Here is a 19,884-nt window from a genome sequence, read left to right on the forward strand (position 1 = left end):
TCCGATCTCACCTAGAAATCTCTAAAACTACACTCTAGGGGCATGAAAATAGGTGTGAAAATATGTGCCTTAACTGGCTTACACCACTAACCCATGAATTCACAAGAGAGCCATGGCTTAGAATATGTTTCTGTTCTAAACTCTGGTCATAGCTACAGAAAGAACAGGAACTGTAGGGAAGTGTTTCTTCTGGCATCTGGCATTGCAGGGACCAGGCTTCCCCGTTGGCTCAGATGGTAAAGAATCTGCCTTCAATGCAGGAGTCCCAGGTTTGATCCCTGGGTCGGGAAGATCCCCTGGAGAAGCAAATGGGAACCCACTCCAATATTCTTGCCTAGAGAATTCCATGGACAGATGAGCTTGGCCGGCTACAGTCCATGGGCTCGCAAAGAGTCAGGCACCACTAAGCAGCTGACAACTGCAGGGACCGGCTCCCGGCAGCCTAAATGTGTCCAAATGCCACTTTTTGCAGAAATTCAACTAAGCACGTCCCTTGAGGGGTTCTACATGAATCCTTGCTTCCCAATTCTGCATTAGGTCTGAATTAAATAAGTAATTCAATTTATTAAAACAATAATTTTATATTCACACACATACAAATCCACACACACTTTCCTGGGGTTTACTCAAGAATAAAAAAATCTGGATTCTGACTTCAGTTCTCAGACTTCCAATATTTTATGTATTGTCGTTGTGACTAGGCTGGAGAATTCAGAGAAGGGCCTCCTCTTCCTCCTCTGTCCGCTTGCATAGAAGCACTCCAAAGAAGAACCTAAGATGCTAAAATTCTGGGAGCGAAACGCTCACTTACTTCACAATGAAGGGTGAGCATAGCTCTTCCAGGATCTTCTTTTCTGAGTAGACATGCTCCTGCTGCTTCGTGTCAACGATGTGCTTCTTCCTTATACACTTCATAGCAAAAGCAACGTTCTCATTTTTCACCTTAACCTAGAGGAGAAGAGAACGAGCCCTCAAAATGAACTTACTAGGAAAGATCTGCAATATCTATGTAAAACATGTGAACCAGCAGGAGTTCAAATCCTTTCACAGCTAAATAGCATGGAAGCTTTTCACCACTTTATCCCTCTAGAAGCTGAATTTTATCCAGGTGTACACACTTCCTTTTCATTGTAATTTCCAAAAGAATTCACATAGTTGGAACATGGTTCTAGAATGTATTGAAACAAGAAAAATATTCTAGTTGGAAGTTTGAGTGTATAGATATCTCTTTGGTTCTGAGTATATGACATGAAAAGCTTGGTCCAGAATTGCCAAAAACTGCTCTTTTATAATAATCACTTTTTTTGAGTTTCAAATAAAACCTATTTAATCCACGATTCATATCTGTATGATCCAATCTGCTAGCCACTAGTCACAAAAAGCTATTTAATTTTAAATTGATTAAAATTAAAAATTCAGTTCCTTCATTTGCACTGTCCACATTTCAAAAGCTCTCTAGTCACATCTAGCCAGCAGCTACGCTATTGAACACATGGATACAAACACTACCATCAGTGCAGAAAGTTCTATTGGAGACCATGCTTTAGATGGACAAATAGGATTTTCCTTTAAAAGGAAATTTTTAAAATTCAATAGGTATTTATTCAGATAGGCTTAAAATTCCATACGCAGACTATCTTCAACAAATAATGAAATTGTGCAGAGTTGGTTGCTCCCTCAATTTCACTCAGAGTTTGCCACTAGTTGATGCCCAGACTTTCAAATCAATGGTGGGATTATTGTTTCAATTATTATTATCTAACCATATCAAAACAAACCTCAGCATTGTTAATTCAATCATTTGCCATGATTTTGATGAAAAATACAGCACATGGCTCTCTTATCCCTCCATATGGCATAAGAAACACTACAAACTCTCTGGCCTATTAAGAAATCATTTCTGCCCCTCTTTGACCAAAAGAGATGAAGTATTGACTTGGTGTAGAGTGTACTATTCGGAGTCTCCTGGTAGCATTTCAGATCGGCTCACACCCAGGCCACCCAGCAGATGGAGGTGTCATCATAGTGCCCAAGGTTAATGGACAGTGAATGGTTACAGATCTGCTGGGCAAGGAAGGGCTCAGAAGTCACCAAGGGTTCAGCATTATCTCTACCCAGTAAAGTCACAGGTCACCGTTCCATAGTTTCCTCAGAGCATCTGACTGCACGGCTCTGCTACTCTTTAGAAGCCGATTATAAAGCTCAGAAGGGTGTGATACGGAAGATGCAGCTGAAATCAAACTATAAATTCCCAGCTGTCTTGATCAGCACTACAGAAGGCTGCTCTTCAAACACCTCCTTGCATTCAACTTCTTTTTTTTTTTTTAATTTGGATAGAAAATTTTGAGCAACCCAAAAATAGGAACATGAAAGCCAAATACAGACATGGCAGAGGAATTATTTAAGAAATGAAACTACGGTATTAAAGATTTCATCTCTGTGACCCTTTCACTGGACACATTTTTGTTTGCTTTATATAGAGTTAATGCATCATGAGTATAAGTATACATAAGTGTTACTGCTAAGAAATACACATTTTATGTTTTATAGCCTCTGGGGAAAGTTACTTGGTACATTCTGCAATAGCTGCCCTCAAGAAAAAATGTCACAAAAGGATGTGGCATAGCAGCTGAAATAGCAGCTATATTATTACAAGTTATTTAGTAGCACACACCCACTATTATAAAATAGAGTGAAAACTGTACTCTCAATTATAGTCCAAAGTAACGTTTGGATAGCAATAACAATGCGTATATTCCTCCAAGATACACTGGAATACAAAACAAAACAAAAGTCAAAAGGCTTCTCTCAGATGCTTGAAACGTAAACCCCTTACAAGCTCAACTCTTCCGAACCCACCAACGCCCAGTGTTGCGATAATCTCAAGGTTCTGGAAGGGGGATGATGAGGAAAATCTGGCCACTTTCTCCTTCAGTTGAATCATCTCCAAAGAGAGTGCTTTGGACAGCTTCCAGCTAGACATGGATCTCCTGTATGAGAAAAGCGAAACTTTACATACGCTCCCTTAGGCAAAGCAGGGGTCACAGCACACATAAATCCCACCCTTACATCAGTCTGATTTCTGCCAGTAATTACTGCCCATAGTTGCCATAGAGTTTATCTCAACTTTTATAGAATCAGATTCAGTTACATCTGGGGAGAGAATCAACAGAAAATACAAATATAAAACAGATACACTCACACACAATAAAAAAGACAAATGTCAGACTGAGTCAGTGAGTGGTAAAAGTAGGTGAATTGTGTGGTATTTGAGATACATCTCAATAAAGCTGTTTAAAAAACAAAGAGTCAATGAGAGAAAAGAAAACCAGAAAAGAGAGCCATTTCCTTTGCTGCACCTACACGATGACACTGCACTGAGAATCTTTGCCGTATTTTGCTATTTTTGTTAGATTTCGAAGATTTCTCTGGCTGAACCAGAATAACTGCTTTGGGAAACATGAAAAATACATTTCTTACTTTACGCTTAAGTATTGTTATTAGGAAATACTCATTTTCCCCTCTTAATTAAAGTTTACTGCTCTGGGTTATATATTCATGAACCATTCTTACTACAAAAGACCTTTGGCACAAAAACTGCAAACATATTTCCTGCAAGAAAAAAAAATATGCAGTCTGCCTGAATGCTCTAATTAAACTCAAATATCAGTCTTCCAGAACTTTTGCCTCTTCAACTTTAATGGTACTGTCTGGTGAATACATGCTTAAGTATTCATTCTGCAAAATGTTTTAGCAAAGGATTTTCAAATAATTTTAATTCTACAAGGATTTTTTTTCCCTATGAACCAAAAACTATTTTCGTCAGTATTACTACATTTAGAACCCAACACAAAACCACTAGGGCAATAAATAGCTCTCTTAATTTTTTAAAAATATTTTTTTGATGTGGACCATTTTTAAAGTCTTTGTTGAATTTGTTAGAATATTGTTTCTGTTTTATGTTTTGGTTTTCCAGCCGCAAGGCATATGGGATCCTAGCTCCCTGGCCAGGGATTGAACCTACACCCCTTGCATCAGAAGATGAAGTCTTAACCACTGGACTGCCAGGGAAGTCCCACTCCCTTATATTCTGAAATAAGCCAGGTGCTGAATGCTATGCTGTTCCTTGGAATTCCTGTTTGATTTCCATAAGCAAGAGAGACTTCCTTTCTGAATTAGTATCCTTTTGAACCAAGTCACCAGTCAATGTAAAGAACTCTTTGCCAAGGCCTCCTATCAGGAAATTTCTCCCAAACATTACTACTCATCACCAAAAATAAGAAAATACTTATAGACTAAAATAATATCTACACTAGAGGTAATTGGTATCCTTTTTGTGGAAGAATAATTTAAAACAACTCCCCCAAATTTTCTAGTGACAACACACCAGAAGTTACCAATCACACCCTTCAGTTCCCTTCTTCATCAACTGCCAGAGTCACATCCAGCTTAGAAAAACATCTCCACTTACTTCGCATGTCTTTTTTCATCATCCCGGTTCAGGTTTGCCACATACCCTTCAAGATATTTCTGGAGTTCTTCAAAAGTCCCCACTGTTTGGTTGAATGTTCTAAATGAATGAAATGAATAAAACAAAATAAAAAGCTCAGGGCTGACGGTTAACCATTGCAACTTGCCATTCTTCTTCAGCTGATGAAAGCCTATTTGTATGGTTACTGAAAACTTTGCAAACTATTTTTCAATAACTTATTTACATTCAGGTTGCCATCACATGTAGATATAATAGTTATTGGAAGTTACATAATTGACACCATGAGTTTCTGAAAGCAAAGAGGCTATCAGTGAGAAGAGACATTTCTGTAATTTTCTGCCTTGTGGTTCAGATTTACCAATATTGTTCTTTGTTTTTAAGAAGATTGTGGAAAGGAAATAGGCTACATGATTTATGTACTGGGAGGTGAGTTTGGGGGAGAATGGATACATGTATATATATATGGCTGAGTCCCTTAGCTGTCTATCTGAAACTATCACAACATTGTTAATAAGCTATACTCCAATACAAAATAAAAAGTTAAAAACAAACAAAAAAACCCCAAAACAATGATTGACTTGTTACTGTAAACAAAAACAGTATATCATGAGCTTATGAATTAATAAACATTCAAAAAATACTTTCTAAAAAAGAGAGTGAAAAGGAAATAGGCTACATGATTCGATTACTGCATCAACAGGTTACATGCATTACAAATTTTTATAATTTGCTTAATCAAATTAATCTATTTATTTTTAAAATCAAAAATAAAATTTACCTCTTCTTTGGCCCTAGATACTACTACTTATTTTATATTCCTAAATGATTAAGTCCAAATATTTTACCTTAATGGTTCTCCGAGGCTCAGCCAACATCTTTCCCTTGACTTCCCTCCCCTCAGGGATCACAGGCTTGTTACTGGTCCCATCTAATCGCCTTGTCTCCAGTTCCCCATCTCTGGGAATTCTTACATAGGGAACTGCCCATGAGAAAAAAATAATCCCCTTCCTCACCTAACAAATTTATCTTCTGGATTATTCTTCCAGTGCGTCCCGCACTCCACACAATCTACCTTGATTCATTATTGCCAGGGTGGTGCTCTTCCCCACGAAAACCAGTATCCTTCTAAAAACCATGCTTTACGCACCCCAGTAAATCTTAAGCTCTTGGACTTAACAAAATGAAAGGAATGAAAATTTACCTCAAACTACTTAAAACTAATAAACCTTATTAATGTACTGATGCCACATACTGCCTAGCCCTGAAGACCTCTATCCACATTTAACTGATCACCAACCTATACTTACATTATTAAGTATATCTATTTTTCTTTTTCAGAGTTTTTGACGGGAGCCATTTTTAACGTTTTTACTGAATTTGTTACAATACTGTTTCTATTTTATGTTTTGGATTTGTGGCCATGAGGCACATAGGCTCTTAGTTCCCCAGCCAGGGATCAAACCCACACCTCCAGTAATGGAAAGTGAAGTCTAAATCACTGGACCACTGTGGAAGTCTGGATATTTTTCATTCCCCATTCAAATCTACTCTCTTCTCTACCCTGCTCTGGGAACTGTCCTTTGCTGACTAGAGAAGTGAGAAACAAAACAATATTATTTCAAATTTCCAAGGGTTGAAATTTTCAAGTAAAAGTAAATACTTCTTGTATATGTCACCATTACCTTGCTATGAAACTAACTGAAGGATTGTTGTAAACAAATTTTATGTTTTAACTGCAAGTGACATCGGTGTCAGAGTTCTCTAGAAAATCTCTGCAAACTAAAGCCAAGTTTAAACAGCTACAACATTCCAGTTGTAACTTTCAAATATGTATTTTTAAAGGAGATGAATTAGAAAAGAAGAAATAAAGAGGCATAGGCTTTCAGCCACTACATTGCATTGCAAGGATGGTGCCCTTTATTCAGACAACATCTGAATCATTTCCTGTATGCCAAGGACTCTGTCAAATGCTGGCACAGCAACAGCAGTGAACAAAGTAAATGCTTCTGTTCTCATGAAGGAGCTGAAGTGTGGGAAGACAGATGCTAAACAAAGCCATCACATCAAGTGTGAACCATGGTGTGAGGGCACTATGGGAAAATTATCATGGGATCCTAATCTAGCCTTATAAGTGATAACTACAATGATCATACAATTGATCATCCAAAATGAATGCTTTTCAGAGTGAATGGGACGGCCAAAATATTAGAATAACCAGAACTGTCCCAGGAAATTCAGGATGTAGGTCAACAGTCATACCTGATGTCCAGTTTCTCTCACACACAGAATAAATTCATGTAACTTTTAATGTCTCACTGTGTCTAACAGGTCAGTACCTTGTATGTTATAAGAATCTCAACTATGCATATGTAAATTATGCATTTGAAAAGTATATGTTTCCAAATAATTTATAAAATCTATAAAAACCACTCAATCCTTTATATGGATTATGAATACATAAGATATTGCACAAACATTTGGTTAAGTGACTACAATGAATTTTTAATCCTAGCATTTCAGAGCAATTCATAAGATCTTACCACATACACACAGCTAAAGCTCTTTAGTGCACACATGTATTTTTAAGGAACTCATACAGAAAACAATGCAATACCATATCAATGTATTTGAGAGCTGCCAGCAAAGATTACCTTCATCTGAACATACCTGCACTTTCTAACCCCATGCCTTTTTATTTTTTAAGTTTTACTTCACCTGGAAAGACTTCTACATTTCCTCTTGGCCTAGAATTTTAAGCCCCAATTTCACACTTAAAAAATAAAGTAAAACTTTTCCCACTTCACTGTACTGTGACTGCTTCTCTTTCTGAACACATGCTGTGGGAACCTAATGGCATGGTGGAAAGACTGTTAAAAGGAACTAGAAGACCTGGGCAGGAGCCTTTGCTCCATTTCAGATGACACTGTTGGGGCAGTTCTTGAACCGACCTGAACTCACTTTCCTTATCTGTAAGGGAAAGATTAAAGAAACTCAAAGTGATACTAAGAATTGTTATTCTATGTGTAAAGATGAATGTTAACTAGACTTACTGTAGTGATCATTTTGCAATATATACATATATTGGATGATTATGTTGTACCCCTGAAACTAGTATAATGTTATATGTCAATTATACCTCAATTAAAACATAATTAAATAAATAAAAATTGTTAATTGTTTAGGCATGTTATAGTATTGTGGTCATGTATTACAAATAACACTTAGCTTTTAGAGATGCTACTAAAATTCATAGAAGAGATAATTTTATGCTTCTGATTTGCTTGAAAATAGTATGGAGAAGATAGGAAGGAGATGGCAAAGCAGTACAGGTAAGGTTTTAAATGATAATCGCTATATTTGCATGACACAATATCATCTTATTTTTTAATATGTTTGAAACTTTTCATAATAAAAAGATTTTATAAAATAATCCAAAGTTCTTTTCAGCTCTAAATCTCTATGATGCTATGTTCAATAAATAGTGTATTTAATTAGCAATCACTTACATACTCCTGTGACACTCGTCATTATCCTATTTCATATCAGCATTTCATAACAGTATGCCCTGTTTCTTTGACTACAGGTGGCCTAGCTCTGGTATACTTGAATTTCCTTTTTTATATCTAGATTTATATCAACAAATATCCAACTGATTAATGACAGATTGAAGGAGTCAGATTCAAATATGATTCGAAGTGAGTTAAGGACACAAACTGAGATATTCTAAAAAATAACCTCAGACACTTAGAGATGAATGTTGACACACATCTCTTCCAAATTACTACAAGTGTTAAAACTTCTCTGGAAATACATCTAGCTAATAAGCATTTCATATTTTGAGAGAGATGATAGGTTTTGTTAAATTTTTGACTGCTTAGAGCATTTTACAAATAAATTATGAAACTCTTCAGTGTGTGGTGTGTGGAAAAATCCATGAGTCCTAACAAGCTTGTTTCTCTGGAAGATGCAGAATTTAAATCAGTCTATTGCTGATATTTATGTACAAACTCTGCTCACAAAATATTTAGCCCGTCAGCATCTGCCGCTGCCACAGACAGATTCAGATCAGAAGTCCTGGTTCCTTCCCATGAATTTTAATAGAATGTCCTCGCAGCTGAGGATTGGCCAGCGTTTCCAAATGGTGATGAATGGGAAGACAGATGGGCCCTTGGAGTAACAGAAGGCCGAGTCTTCAAAGGTGGCAATTGCCGGCATTCTCTAACATCAGTATACTCACTCTCGATCTATAACCAGGCATGCGACATCATTTTCCTCGGCGATAATGTTAGCTGATCTGACATCTTCACTGCAGACAAAAACAGGAAAAGTCAATTTTCTAGTGAGAAATTAGACATCTATTTTTATTAGCGAATCTGCGACTGATATGAAACACCATCACTTAAACCTTCCAAAGATGATGTGTTTCTGTAACATCATAATTTACACTCCACCCCTTCCCCCCCAAAAAAGGATTTGAAATGTGTCCTAAAAATATGATGTGCACGAGGAATCCAGAGGAGAATAAGATAAATGCTCTGGGAACGTCAAGGAGTCAGTGAGCGCAACCATGTATGGAATTTCATTCTGTGTTCTGTGCCAGTGCAACTAAAATAGCTCTCCTGTGATCAAACAGGATCTGCTAATTAATAAGCAGCCAAAATTGAAATAAACTGATCAAATAAATTTATAAGAAAACCCTTAGTGAGTAACTTATAATGAACCAAACAAGAAGAAAACCCAAAGAAAGTGCCATATCACCCAGTGAATTAAAGAAATATTAAAACCTTTCATTTTACAGTCTAAGATGTACAGTGTCCATGAAAATCCCTGAAATCAAAACATGTCTTACAATTGACAGTGAGTCAGAGTGTAATTAATAGCTCTGTCTTTCTTTCTCAGGGGTGGACAATATATTAGTAACTCTTACTGTTGTTCCCTTAAATACAATGAGTTATGGCATATGATCTAATGATGGTAAATTTAATTACTAATGAATACCAAGGGTCAAGCATCAGAGAAAGTATTTCTGAAGGTACCTTTATTTATATTATTTTTCTTCCTCTATTAATCACAAACTAGAGACCCCGAGGAAAGGTACATCCATATGATACCCAGTGCTCTGAAAGTTATTGTATTTAAGGTAGCCTATAGCAGCGAGCATATTAAGACTGCTTTTAACAACTTCACGAAAAATGGCATCACACAAAGTAGAGTTTCCTCATCTTCCATTAGTGACAGGACAGGGAAGACTTTGACAGCCTATCTCTCATTCCACAGAGGTCCCCTATCCACATCACTGGCTTCCAGAGACTTCAGACATAACCCACAGCCCCTCCCAAGTTTACAGGGTCCTAGGTAGAAAACATTGGTGAAAACATTTCAGCTTAATGTGCTTTTGAGTTGGGAGCTGGGTAGCTTATTCTCGACTTGTATGTGTGTAGATATCTATACAGATATGATCCTGGAGATTGGTCAATTATTTGATTTGTAAGTTCAAAAAAAAAAAGAGGCATGGCATCCTTTTCACTTGTCAGTGTCATGATTTTCACTAGGAATATCCTCTACAAAAAGTTTATAAATATTAGATGTTTACAAATACACATATGTTTCTTTCATAATAACTGTGTAAGTGTCATAGATTTATTTTTGCACATAAAATGCTGAAGGAACTCCTGGGGCTATTTAACATCAAATCATGGAAATACACAGAATATAAGGAATACTGAATCAGTCAGTGGCCCTAAAGAGAGACAGCATAAAAATACACAAAAATGAAAAAAATATATGTATCCAACTGTCCTTCTCATTGACTCTAGCTTTACGTTTTAAATGCTTTGGGGAGCAGAGTGTCTTTATTAAATATAAATTCCCATGTTTCTCATGGGAAAATACTATAATTGGCTGGCTGCAACAGAGAACATAAATTATTTCAGATCCAGCATAACCAGACAGCATTTTTCCTTTCAAAGAGTTATTTTGAGTCTGTGGTGTATTTATAAAGTTCTCTGCACTTTTAGTAATTTTGCTTTAGTAATTTGGACTTTAGTAATTTTGCTTGGGGGTATGACAAAAGTAATGTGTTAATGTTAAGAACAAACACATTGAAGTCTTGAATAATATTACATGATTGTATTACGAGTGTATTCATATTCTGTCATAAAAAAGCAAACAAGAAAAGGATTATTTCACTGTTATTGAAACAAGTTCATTACCAGCTAGAAAACGGAAAATAAAAATTCAACTTGTCTTTAAATTCAATTTTTAAATTGTTTACAAAATAACCATAACTTAGCTTACTAAGTTTTTAAGTAGTTTAATTTTCTTTAAAAACTAAGAGCTTTATGATTTTTAAAGAATCAAATTTGTTTTCAGGTAATTTATGAAGATTTTTTCATTGCTCTGTACTTAATGTAATCCTAACATGTCAATCAGCAGAACTTGTAGGCTTCACAGACAAAAATTAAAAAGGAAGAAATGTGAGCAGAATGCTACTCATTTTTATAAGCATAAAGATGAAATAAAAAGTATTTAGTAATAACAAATTTTAAGTGTTTCCTTAACTAATTTCAAGCATTCATTTAAAAACATGTAATTAAAAAAAAGTGTGTTGTTCAAAATTCTAACTTGATCTTTTATAAAGTTATCTTATTTAAGAAAATTTTTTCTTAGACTTGAGGTTGTTTTCTGAATTTCAGGAAGCACATACTGCCTTCTGAGACATTTGATTAATCTTTACAAATGTTTTTCCATAAGTTAGGTCAACAGTAAATAAACTCATATCTCAAAAGGCCAAAGGTTCAGGTAGAAATGTCAAATACACTATTTTGAGCTGTTTTTAAAACTTCCAAAATAAGCCTATAAAAATCCTTGAGAAAATATTACTTTTGACATAATGATTTAAAATCACAAAAATATGGGAAGTCATTATTTGATCATTTTTAAAGGGTAAAACAGGAATATATAAAAACACGTTCTTACAGGAAAATTAAAATTTTCACTTTCTTTCTCTCTTTTAAACTAAAAATTCTAATAGAACACCAATTTTATTTTCACTAGCAAACTTAGATTTCCTGAATTTCTTCCTCTGGAAAATTAGGACACTTATTTCCTGCTGAACAAAGAAATTTTAAGAAGTCAGTAAAATTGCCATTTATTTCCTTGATAATTGGTAGCTCTATTTGACAACTCTACATGGGTAAGAAGTACACATGTAAAACAACCAAAGAATTATTTAAGTGTGGTATACAAATTCATGAACTCACCTGATAAGAGCTTTTTCTCCAAAATATTCTCCTTTCTGCAGTGTTTTTATTAGCTGTGGTTGATCATGGCCTTCAGTACTTTGAGTGACTTTTACCTAAATGATGTCAAATAATATAAGAAAAGAGAGAGAGAAGAAGAAAAAAGGAGAATCTGAACACATACCCATTCAACCAGACTCTCCTGAGCCATATAAACTTGACTCAACAAGGAAAAAAAGACAAGTCTTTGCTTTATTCTTGCAGTAGTTACAATCATCTAACTATAGTCATTTCGTTTGGGTGGACTGAGAAATCCTGTGATTCAACACAATCAAATGACTCCACCTTTTGTAAGAGGAAGGTTTCATTCAAATCTCACTGCTCAAACTATTTTACATGAATCCAGTTATTTCTTCCTAGGGATACTCAAGGAAAATAATAATGGCCCTATGGGAAATTTATTTTTTCAAAAAACCAAACGGGGTTGACAAATCAATCAAGAATAAGACTGAATATCAGGAATTCTGAATCTCATGTTCCTGACTAACTTGATTTCTGTGTACCCTCTAAAACTGAAAGAAAAATGAGTATATGGAGGAGAGTCCACAACTTTCATGAGAGTCTCAGTGTGATCCACAGTCCAGGAAGCCAGAGTCAAACAAAAACATCAATATTCCTTTTTGTGGCTAGAATTATTCCAGTTCAACATGCTAAGAAGTGTTGCTTTGTCCTGGTTTGAAGTTCTGATGAACATTTATTAATAAATTTCAAAAAGTTTAAATGATAAATGCAATTTATTAACCAGAATTCTTTCAAACCATGAGGTCCAGGTTGGGGAGAAATGATGAAAAGTGGTGCAGAGTGTTCAAGAGTTTCTGAAACTATTTTGTCAACTTTTTTCCATTGCTGGGGGCTCTGTCCAAAGTTCAACAACAAAGCAGTTTACAAAGGGCAGTGTCTAATGCTATGATGATAAACTCTTCCGGGGAAGAAAGAGTGTCAGTAAAAAGCTGACCCTTCAGAGACATAGATGCTTAAGATTTTATCCTTTTCTTCAGTATTTCACAAATGCTTTTTGTCTCTGAGGAACACTGCAAAGAGTCAACCTAGGAACAACTGGCAACATGTTATCCACTCAATATCTAGGTAAAGGAATATATTTCATCAGTTCAGTTCAATTCAGTTCAGTCGCTCAGTTGTGTCCGACTCTTTGCGACCCCATGAATCGCAGCACGCCAGGCCTCCCTGTCCATCACCAACTCCCGGAGTTCACTCAGATTCACGTCCATCGAGTCAGTGATGCCATCCAGCCATCTCATCCTCTGTCGTCCCCTTCTCCTCCTGCCTCCAATCCCTCCCAGCATCAGTCTTTTCCAATAAGTCAACTCTTCGGATGAGGTGGCCAAAGTCCTGGAGTTTCAGCTTCAGCATCATTCCTTCCAAAGAAATCCCAGGGCTGATCTCCTTCAGAATGGACTGGTTGGATCTCCTTGCAGTCCAAGGGACTCTCAAGAGTCTTCTCCAACACCACAGTTCAAAAGCATCAATTCTTCAGCGCTCAGCTTTCTTCACAGTCCAACTCTCACATCCATACATCAACGCTGGAAAAACCATAGCCTTAACTAGACAGACCTTTGTTGGCAAAGTAATGTCTCTGCTTTTCAATATGCTATCTAGATTGGTCATAACTTTCCTTCCAAGGAGTAAGTGTCTTTTAATTTCATGGCTGCACTCAGCATTTGTGGTAATTTTGGAGCCCCCAAAAATAAAGTCTGACACTGTTTCCACTGTTTCCCCATCTATTTCCCATGAAGTGATGGGACCAGATGCCATGATCTTCCTTTTCTGAATGTTGAGCTTTAAGCCAACTTTTTCACTATCCTCTTTCACTTTCATCAAGAGGCTTTTTAATTCCTCTTCACTTTAGTGTAAATATGTTGCAAAATTAGCGCAAATTTTTCATCAGCATCTAAATCGACTTGAGCTGCTGTGTATGAATTCAAGTTCTCAATCATATTGTTCTATTGCATGATGCCTGATTGTGCTGTCAGTTATCTAGTTCATTCTCTACCTGTTGTTTGTCTACCTGTGGGATAGGAAAATATTACAGCCCTCGATCTAGAACCCTTGGGCTGAGAATCACACAATCGTAGCTGGAAGGGACCTTTAGAAATAATCCAGTCATTTTACACACAATGAAATGAGGTCCAAAGAAAGTCAAGTGACCTGACTAAGGTCACCAAGAAATTACTATTGCAGCCGGAACCCATGATAAGTCTCCTGTGGCCCCAAACCCAGTGTTCAGACCGCATCCCCTTCCCCCTCCTCCAACCCTCACTTCCCCAGGTGTCTTCTGAGCAGAAGCTCCGTTACCTGCTCAACGCAGACAGACAACTTAGGCTGCAATGCACAACACTGCTGCTTTTATGGCAAACAGATTTTAAATGCTTCTTTAGATTTACATTAAGCAAGCTTTCATTAATATTTACCTTTCCTTTTGCTAAAATGAAAAACGTACTTCCTTCCTCGCCCTCTCTAATAATGTAATCTCCTTTGTCATAGTATTCCTATTGGGATGAAAGAAAAAGAAAAGGTTAGATGCAGCAGAGATATACAGATGAAGACATAAATGAGACGAACATTCCACACCCATTTCTGCTATTTTTTGCTTACTGTAACTGTGATCTTCTTAAATATTGTAGTCAAAAGCCATGGAAAAGTAAGAAGACTTTTGCTTGTTTACCTGAATTTATGTTTATCTTTCACATACACACAAAAAATATTCACCTGGAATACTGTCAGGCATGGACACAGAAGACATGAAGAGAAATGAGAACAAGGTAATTATCAGAGATACGCAAGTGAGCTTCACCCAAATAATCTAAATATAAGCTGTTGAGAGAGCTGCAACAATCTGAAACTGGGTCTAGAGTTTAGAAAAAGGGCAAACATTATCTTATAAACTGAAAATACTATCCCCACTGGGTATGGAGTAATATCAGTCTCAATTCTTATTCTTTCCAGAGCAATGGTTGGAAACATTATATGCAATCTATATGAAAGGAGCTCTTTCATATGGATTCTCTCCAAAGATTTATATTATGAAAGGTTGACATTAGAATTTTTTACATGTAAATTCTGTTCTTCAACAAAGTTTAAACTCACGAAATCTCAAATTATCACTTATTTCTTCGTTTCCCTCATATAAGTGTGTATAATCAGAGAATTTTTGGGCAGGGAAAAGTAATTCATCCACCTGTCAGACCAAAAGAGTAATTCAGTCTCTTAGAAAATACAAGATGGATTAAACTGTCCATCCCTACTTTCCTTTAATTTGATATTGCCTCAGAGTCATAGAACTAAGATGGATATCTTAATTTATACAAGCAAAAATGGGCTTATTTAATTTTTGTAAAAGGCATAAAGAACAACATAATAGCTCCCTTATTTTTCTTTTAGAGTTGAAAATAAAATCCAAACAACACTACTTTTGTGTCTGCTATATTTTAGTACCTTTTTTGGTTATTTACACTTAAAACAGATTTACACTATAGAATAAGTATTACTCCTGATACTAATAAACATGCCTTTTATTTACCTAGCACAGTGTACGTTTTGCAAGACGTTTCAATGTCTTGTGGTAGGAAGCACAGTATCTTCAGGGAAAAAGTACTTTCAAGCCATAGAAATATAGTTTCAAATCTATATTCTATATTCAAATCTATATTCATTCAAAGTGATGAATTTCACTTTCATCTATCCACAAAATTCAAATAACATTTACTTTCAAAGATTGAGAGAATATAAGTACATTATTTTTCTATTGCATCTGTAAGAAAATAACCACATAGTGGCTTGGAACAACCTCCATTTATTATCTCAGTTTCTGCGGGTCAGAGAGTCGAGGCATGGTGTGGCTCAACAGAATTTCTGTGTTTTGGGTCTCTCAAGATTGAACTCAACGTGTGTCAGTAGGGCTGTGTTCCTTTCTGGAGACTCCAGGAAAAAACTTGCTCTCAAGTTTCATCATATTGTTGGCAGAATGTAGTTCATGGAGGTTGTAGAACATGGTTCCATTTCCCTGTAGGCTGTGAGCTGGGGGCTGCCTCTTAGCACCCAGAGACTTCTTTCCTGTCCTTTCATGGAGCCTGCTATGTTTCAGAACCAACAGTTGCACATGGCATTTTTCATATACTTGGAACCTCTCTGACTCCCACTTCTGCTGCATCTCTCTGACTCCAGCCAGGGAAAATTCTCTGCTCATAAGGGCTCATGTAATAATATTTGACCCACCTAGACAGTCGAAGGTAATCTCCCTATTTTAAGGTCCTAAACCTTAACTGGGCTTCCCAGGTGGCACTAGTGGTAAAGAACCTGCCTGCCAATGCAGGAGCCGTTGAGAGATGCAGGTTCAGCCCCTGGGTTGGGAAGATCCCCTGGAGGAGAGCATGGTAACCCACTCCAGTATTCTTGGCAGTACTCAGGGCTTCCCTGATAGCTCCGTTGGTAAAGAATCTGCCTGCAAGGCAGGAGACCCCAGTTCTATTCCTGAGTTGGGAATATCCACTGGAGAAGGGAAAAAGCTACCCACTCCAGTATTCTGGCCTGGAGAACTCCATGGACTGTATAGTCCATGGGGTCATAAAGGGTCGGACAGGACTGAGCAACTTTCACTTTCATTGGGCTTCCCTTAAGAGTCTGCCTGCAATGCAGGAGACTTGGGTTCTATCCCCGGGTCAAGAAGATCCCTGGAGAAGGAAATGGCAACCCACTCCAGTATTCTTGCCTGGAGAATTCCATGGACAGAGGAGCCTAGCAGGCTACAGTCCATGGGGTCACAAAGAGTCAGACACAACTGAGTGACCTTCACTTCACTTTACTTCACTAGAAACCTTAATTACATATTTAAAGTTGCTTATGCCATGTAACATAACACATTCATGTTCCAGGATTCAGGGTCTAGACACTTACTTTGGAGGAAGTCCATTTTCGCCTACCACCAGAAGTCAACTAAAGATAATAATTTCTGATGAATTAAAAGCACCTGAAACATAGCAAATGATTAATGATTGCTATGTTAAGGAGGAGGATGAGAATGGTTTGCTTAGCTGTTACTTAAATCTGACTTCAGTTTCCTATTCTGTCGAATTGAGATGCTATGATCTACCACTCCTAACAATGTGTGAGGACTAGGTGAGACAGTCAAGTTGGTGACTATTAATTCCTGTGAAAGAGGCTGTGAGTTGGTCATTAATGTTTTTCACAGGTAAACTGCATTCCCCAGCCTCCCTGCTATTAGCTGTGGCCATGGGATTAACTTCTAGCTGTAAGAGTCTGAATAGAAGTGACACATGCCATTTCCATGCCAAGCCCCTGATCCGTTGCAGACATGTGCCTTCATACTTGTGCCCCAGTGGCAATGGCATGACCAGGAGAGATCTTGGGAGAAGGACCGTGTTAAAGATGGCAGAATAGCCAGCAGCTAAAGTTCTTGAAGGATTCTGTATAGCCACCCAGGACCATTCTCCCTGGACTGCTATGTGGGCAAGAACAAACTTCTATTTTACTTGGAAAATAATATTTTGAGTTTTTTACATCACAGGCTGCTTACTCAACTTTCTTATTTTAGCTCTATCACGAATGTTGACTCCATTCAAGGACGATTTTACTGTTGAGATGACTGTGATCCAGGAAGGTTGAGTGACCATGATACCTCAGTCCAGGCATCTTCATGAGAGAGCGAAGGTTCAGTTCTCTTTACTGAAACTGCTGTTTTTGGGGTGACATGGGACACACTCCTGTTTCAATCAGCCTGCTCTCAGTCTCTCCTGTTCCCTTCTCAATCCCAGCCCCTATTACCCAAAAGGAATCGAAGGAATCTGGAGAGCTTCTGAACTGCTAATAGGCTGTTCCTTCAGTTATTATATAGCCTCTGGTCTGCGTGGATGTGCAGCTTTAATTTCTATCTGTCAGATAAACTAAGAGGGAGAAGCTAGAAAGGGAACACTGAGAAAGAGCTTTGTTGTTTCCTAAGCAGCAAGATTCCTAACAGTATTTTTCCTAGTGATGGGTCTTTGTCACCCAAAACCATGGGAGGAAGATAAATAATACCTCCCAGTGTGTTGACAGTAACTTCATAGATCAGAAAAGGCTGGGGATGTAGGTCAGACCAAAAATATATAGTGGTAAGGACTGGCTACGATGCCAGACTGGCCAGTGTTTGTCAACTGGGGAGTGTAGCCAGTCTAGCCAGGGTGGTCACCAAGACCAAAAAGAGAACTGCAAACACTGTGGTTTATTGTCCTGCGGTTACACTGCAAAGGGGTCCCTTAGAGGAGCAAGAAGCCGTAGACCCTACCCTGTGAAGCAATGGTTTTTGGACATTTTTTACTCTGGCCTACAGTAATTAAATACGTTTTACATGTATGCCCACATACACACATGTGAACATGGACCCACACATTTGTATAAAACAAACATATTTGAACAATACTTATGCTTACTACTCGGATTTTTTTAAATTGTTCCTCTAAATTGATTTGATGACCTACTAATGAGTTGTGCCCCGCAGTCTAAAAAAGATGTTTTAAAAGAAGGTGTCTAAAAACCCTGAGAGTAGTTATTTAGTATTATGGTAAGACAGGAAAAAAAGGAAATCAATTCCAGGGCAAACTGAGAGGCAGAGGTCAGAAGAAAACATAAACAGCAACAGTTAAAGATGAAAGAGTTTTTTTATGTAAAGAAAATGCTCATTCTGTGATAGCAAAATGCTAGAGCCTGAGTGTCTGTAAATAGAAAATATGAAACTAGAATTAAAATCCAAGTTGATAGAAGGCAAAGACAAAGAAGAAAGCCTATGATTGCCTTAGCTTCTTCAGTGTGTGGCTTGAAATCTTCATTACAAATACTATTGATGATACACAGAGGTATGATCACAAACACACACTTACCCACACACACACCCTGCATCATGTGACCATTTACCTAAGTTGACTGTTTAAAAAACTGTATACAGACTAGTAAAACCCATCACATTATTGTAATTATCCCCCAATTAAAATAGATAGATTAAAATACACACACTATATTCAGTTATTTGGGTTTGTTACCAGCTGTTTTTTCGCTTGTCCAAGTTATTTATCTCAGAAATTTTAAATCAAACACATCTGGATCAGGTGAACCCTGTCAACCATTCAGGCATAATTTAGTGTCTGATGCCTTATCAGAGCCTACAAAATGAAAACCAACAGCAATTCCTCCATTTGGGTGAACAGTATGGGATTTTGTAACTGAAACACTGAGAAAGCCCTTAGAGATGTGGTCTACCACGCCTTTATTTGATAGATGAGGAGACCTTGATCCCCACCACAATTGATGTCTGCAATGAACAGACACTTGACCACAAACCCTAATCTCCAGACTTTGGACTAGTTAACTTTCTCACCGAGCAGCCCAGACTTTAACTAACAGGTCCATAAACTGGCAAAATCCACAATTATCTCAACTTTCTTATGGTTCTGGGTGTAATCATTAAATTGGAAAAAACTCACTGGCTTATGCAAGTGTTAGCAGGAAATATAAGAAAGGAAGATTAGACTTTCCAAAAATGATAAAAAATGGAAATCTTGTGAATGAAGAGGCAGACTGTGGCAAACCCAAAATACATGTATTCTTTTCATAATTTTAAACTTTAATAAGGCTAAAAATTGTATGGCTAAAGTGTGGATATCTGAGTCCTTACCCCAGAGTTTCCAATTCAGTAAATGTTGAGGTAGTATGTGGGAACCTGCCTTTTTTTATTGGAGGATAATTGCTTTACAATGTTGAGTTAGTTGCTGCTGTACAAGAGTGTGAATCAGCTACATGTGTACATATATTCCCTCCCTCTCAAGCCTCCCTCTCATCCCTTCTCCCCAATCCCACACCTCTGGATCATCACAGAGCACCAAGTGCAGGTCTCTTTGTAATACAGCAGGTTCCCACTAGCCATGTATTTTATACATGGTCGGAAAAGGCAATGGCAACCCACTCCAGTACTCTTGCCTGGAAAATCCCATGGATGGAGGAGCCTGGTAGGCTGCAGTCCATGGGGTCGCTAAGAGTCGGGCACGACTGAGCGACTTCACTTTCACTTTTCACTTTCATGCATTG

General features: G+C 37.4%; 1 protein-coding gene across 2 annotated transcripts in view; it reads right to left on the minus strand.

The window, feature by feature from the left end:
* The window catches only part of PRKG2 (protein kinase, cGMP-dependent, type II), a 124,327-nt gene that overhangs the window by 49,969 nt on the left and 54,474 nt on the right, over positions 1–19,884 (minus strand). Inside the window, exons 7-12 of one of the 2 annotated variants that reach the window (XM_010845909.1) lie at positions 14,223–14,300; positions 11,755–11,849; positions 8,730–8,798; positions 4,472–4,570; positions 2,837–2,990; positions 812–948 (exon numbers count right to left, since the gene is read on the minus strand). In XM_010845909.1, coding sequence (XP_010844211.1) covers positions 812–948; positions 2,837–2,990; positions 4,472–4,570; positions 8,730–8,798; positions 11,755–11,849; positions 14,223–14,300 — 632 coding nt within the window. Of the gene's footprint in view, positions 1–811; positions 949–2,836; positions 2,991–4,471; positions 4,571–8,729; positions 8,799–11,754; positions 11,850–14,222; positions 14,301–19,884 lie in introns of those variants that run through there. The other variant, XM_010845910.1, reaches the window with a different exon arrangement.

The sequence above is a fragment of the Bison bison genome, unplaced genomic scaffold (assembly GCF_000754665.1).
Source record: "Bison bison bison isolate TAMUID 2011002044 unplaced genomic scaffold, Bison_UMD1.0 scf7180017864228, whole genome shotgun sequence".
Taxonomy (NCBI): Eukaryota; Metazoa; Chordata; class Mammalia; order Artiodactyla; family Bovidae; genus Bison; species Bison bison.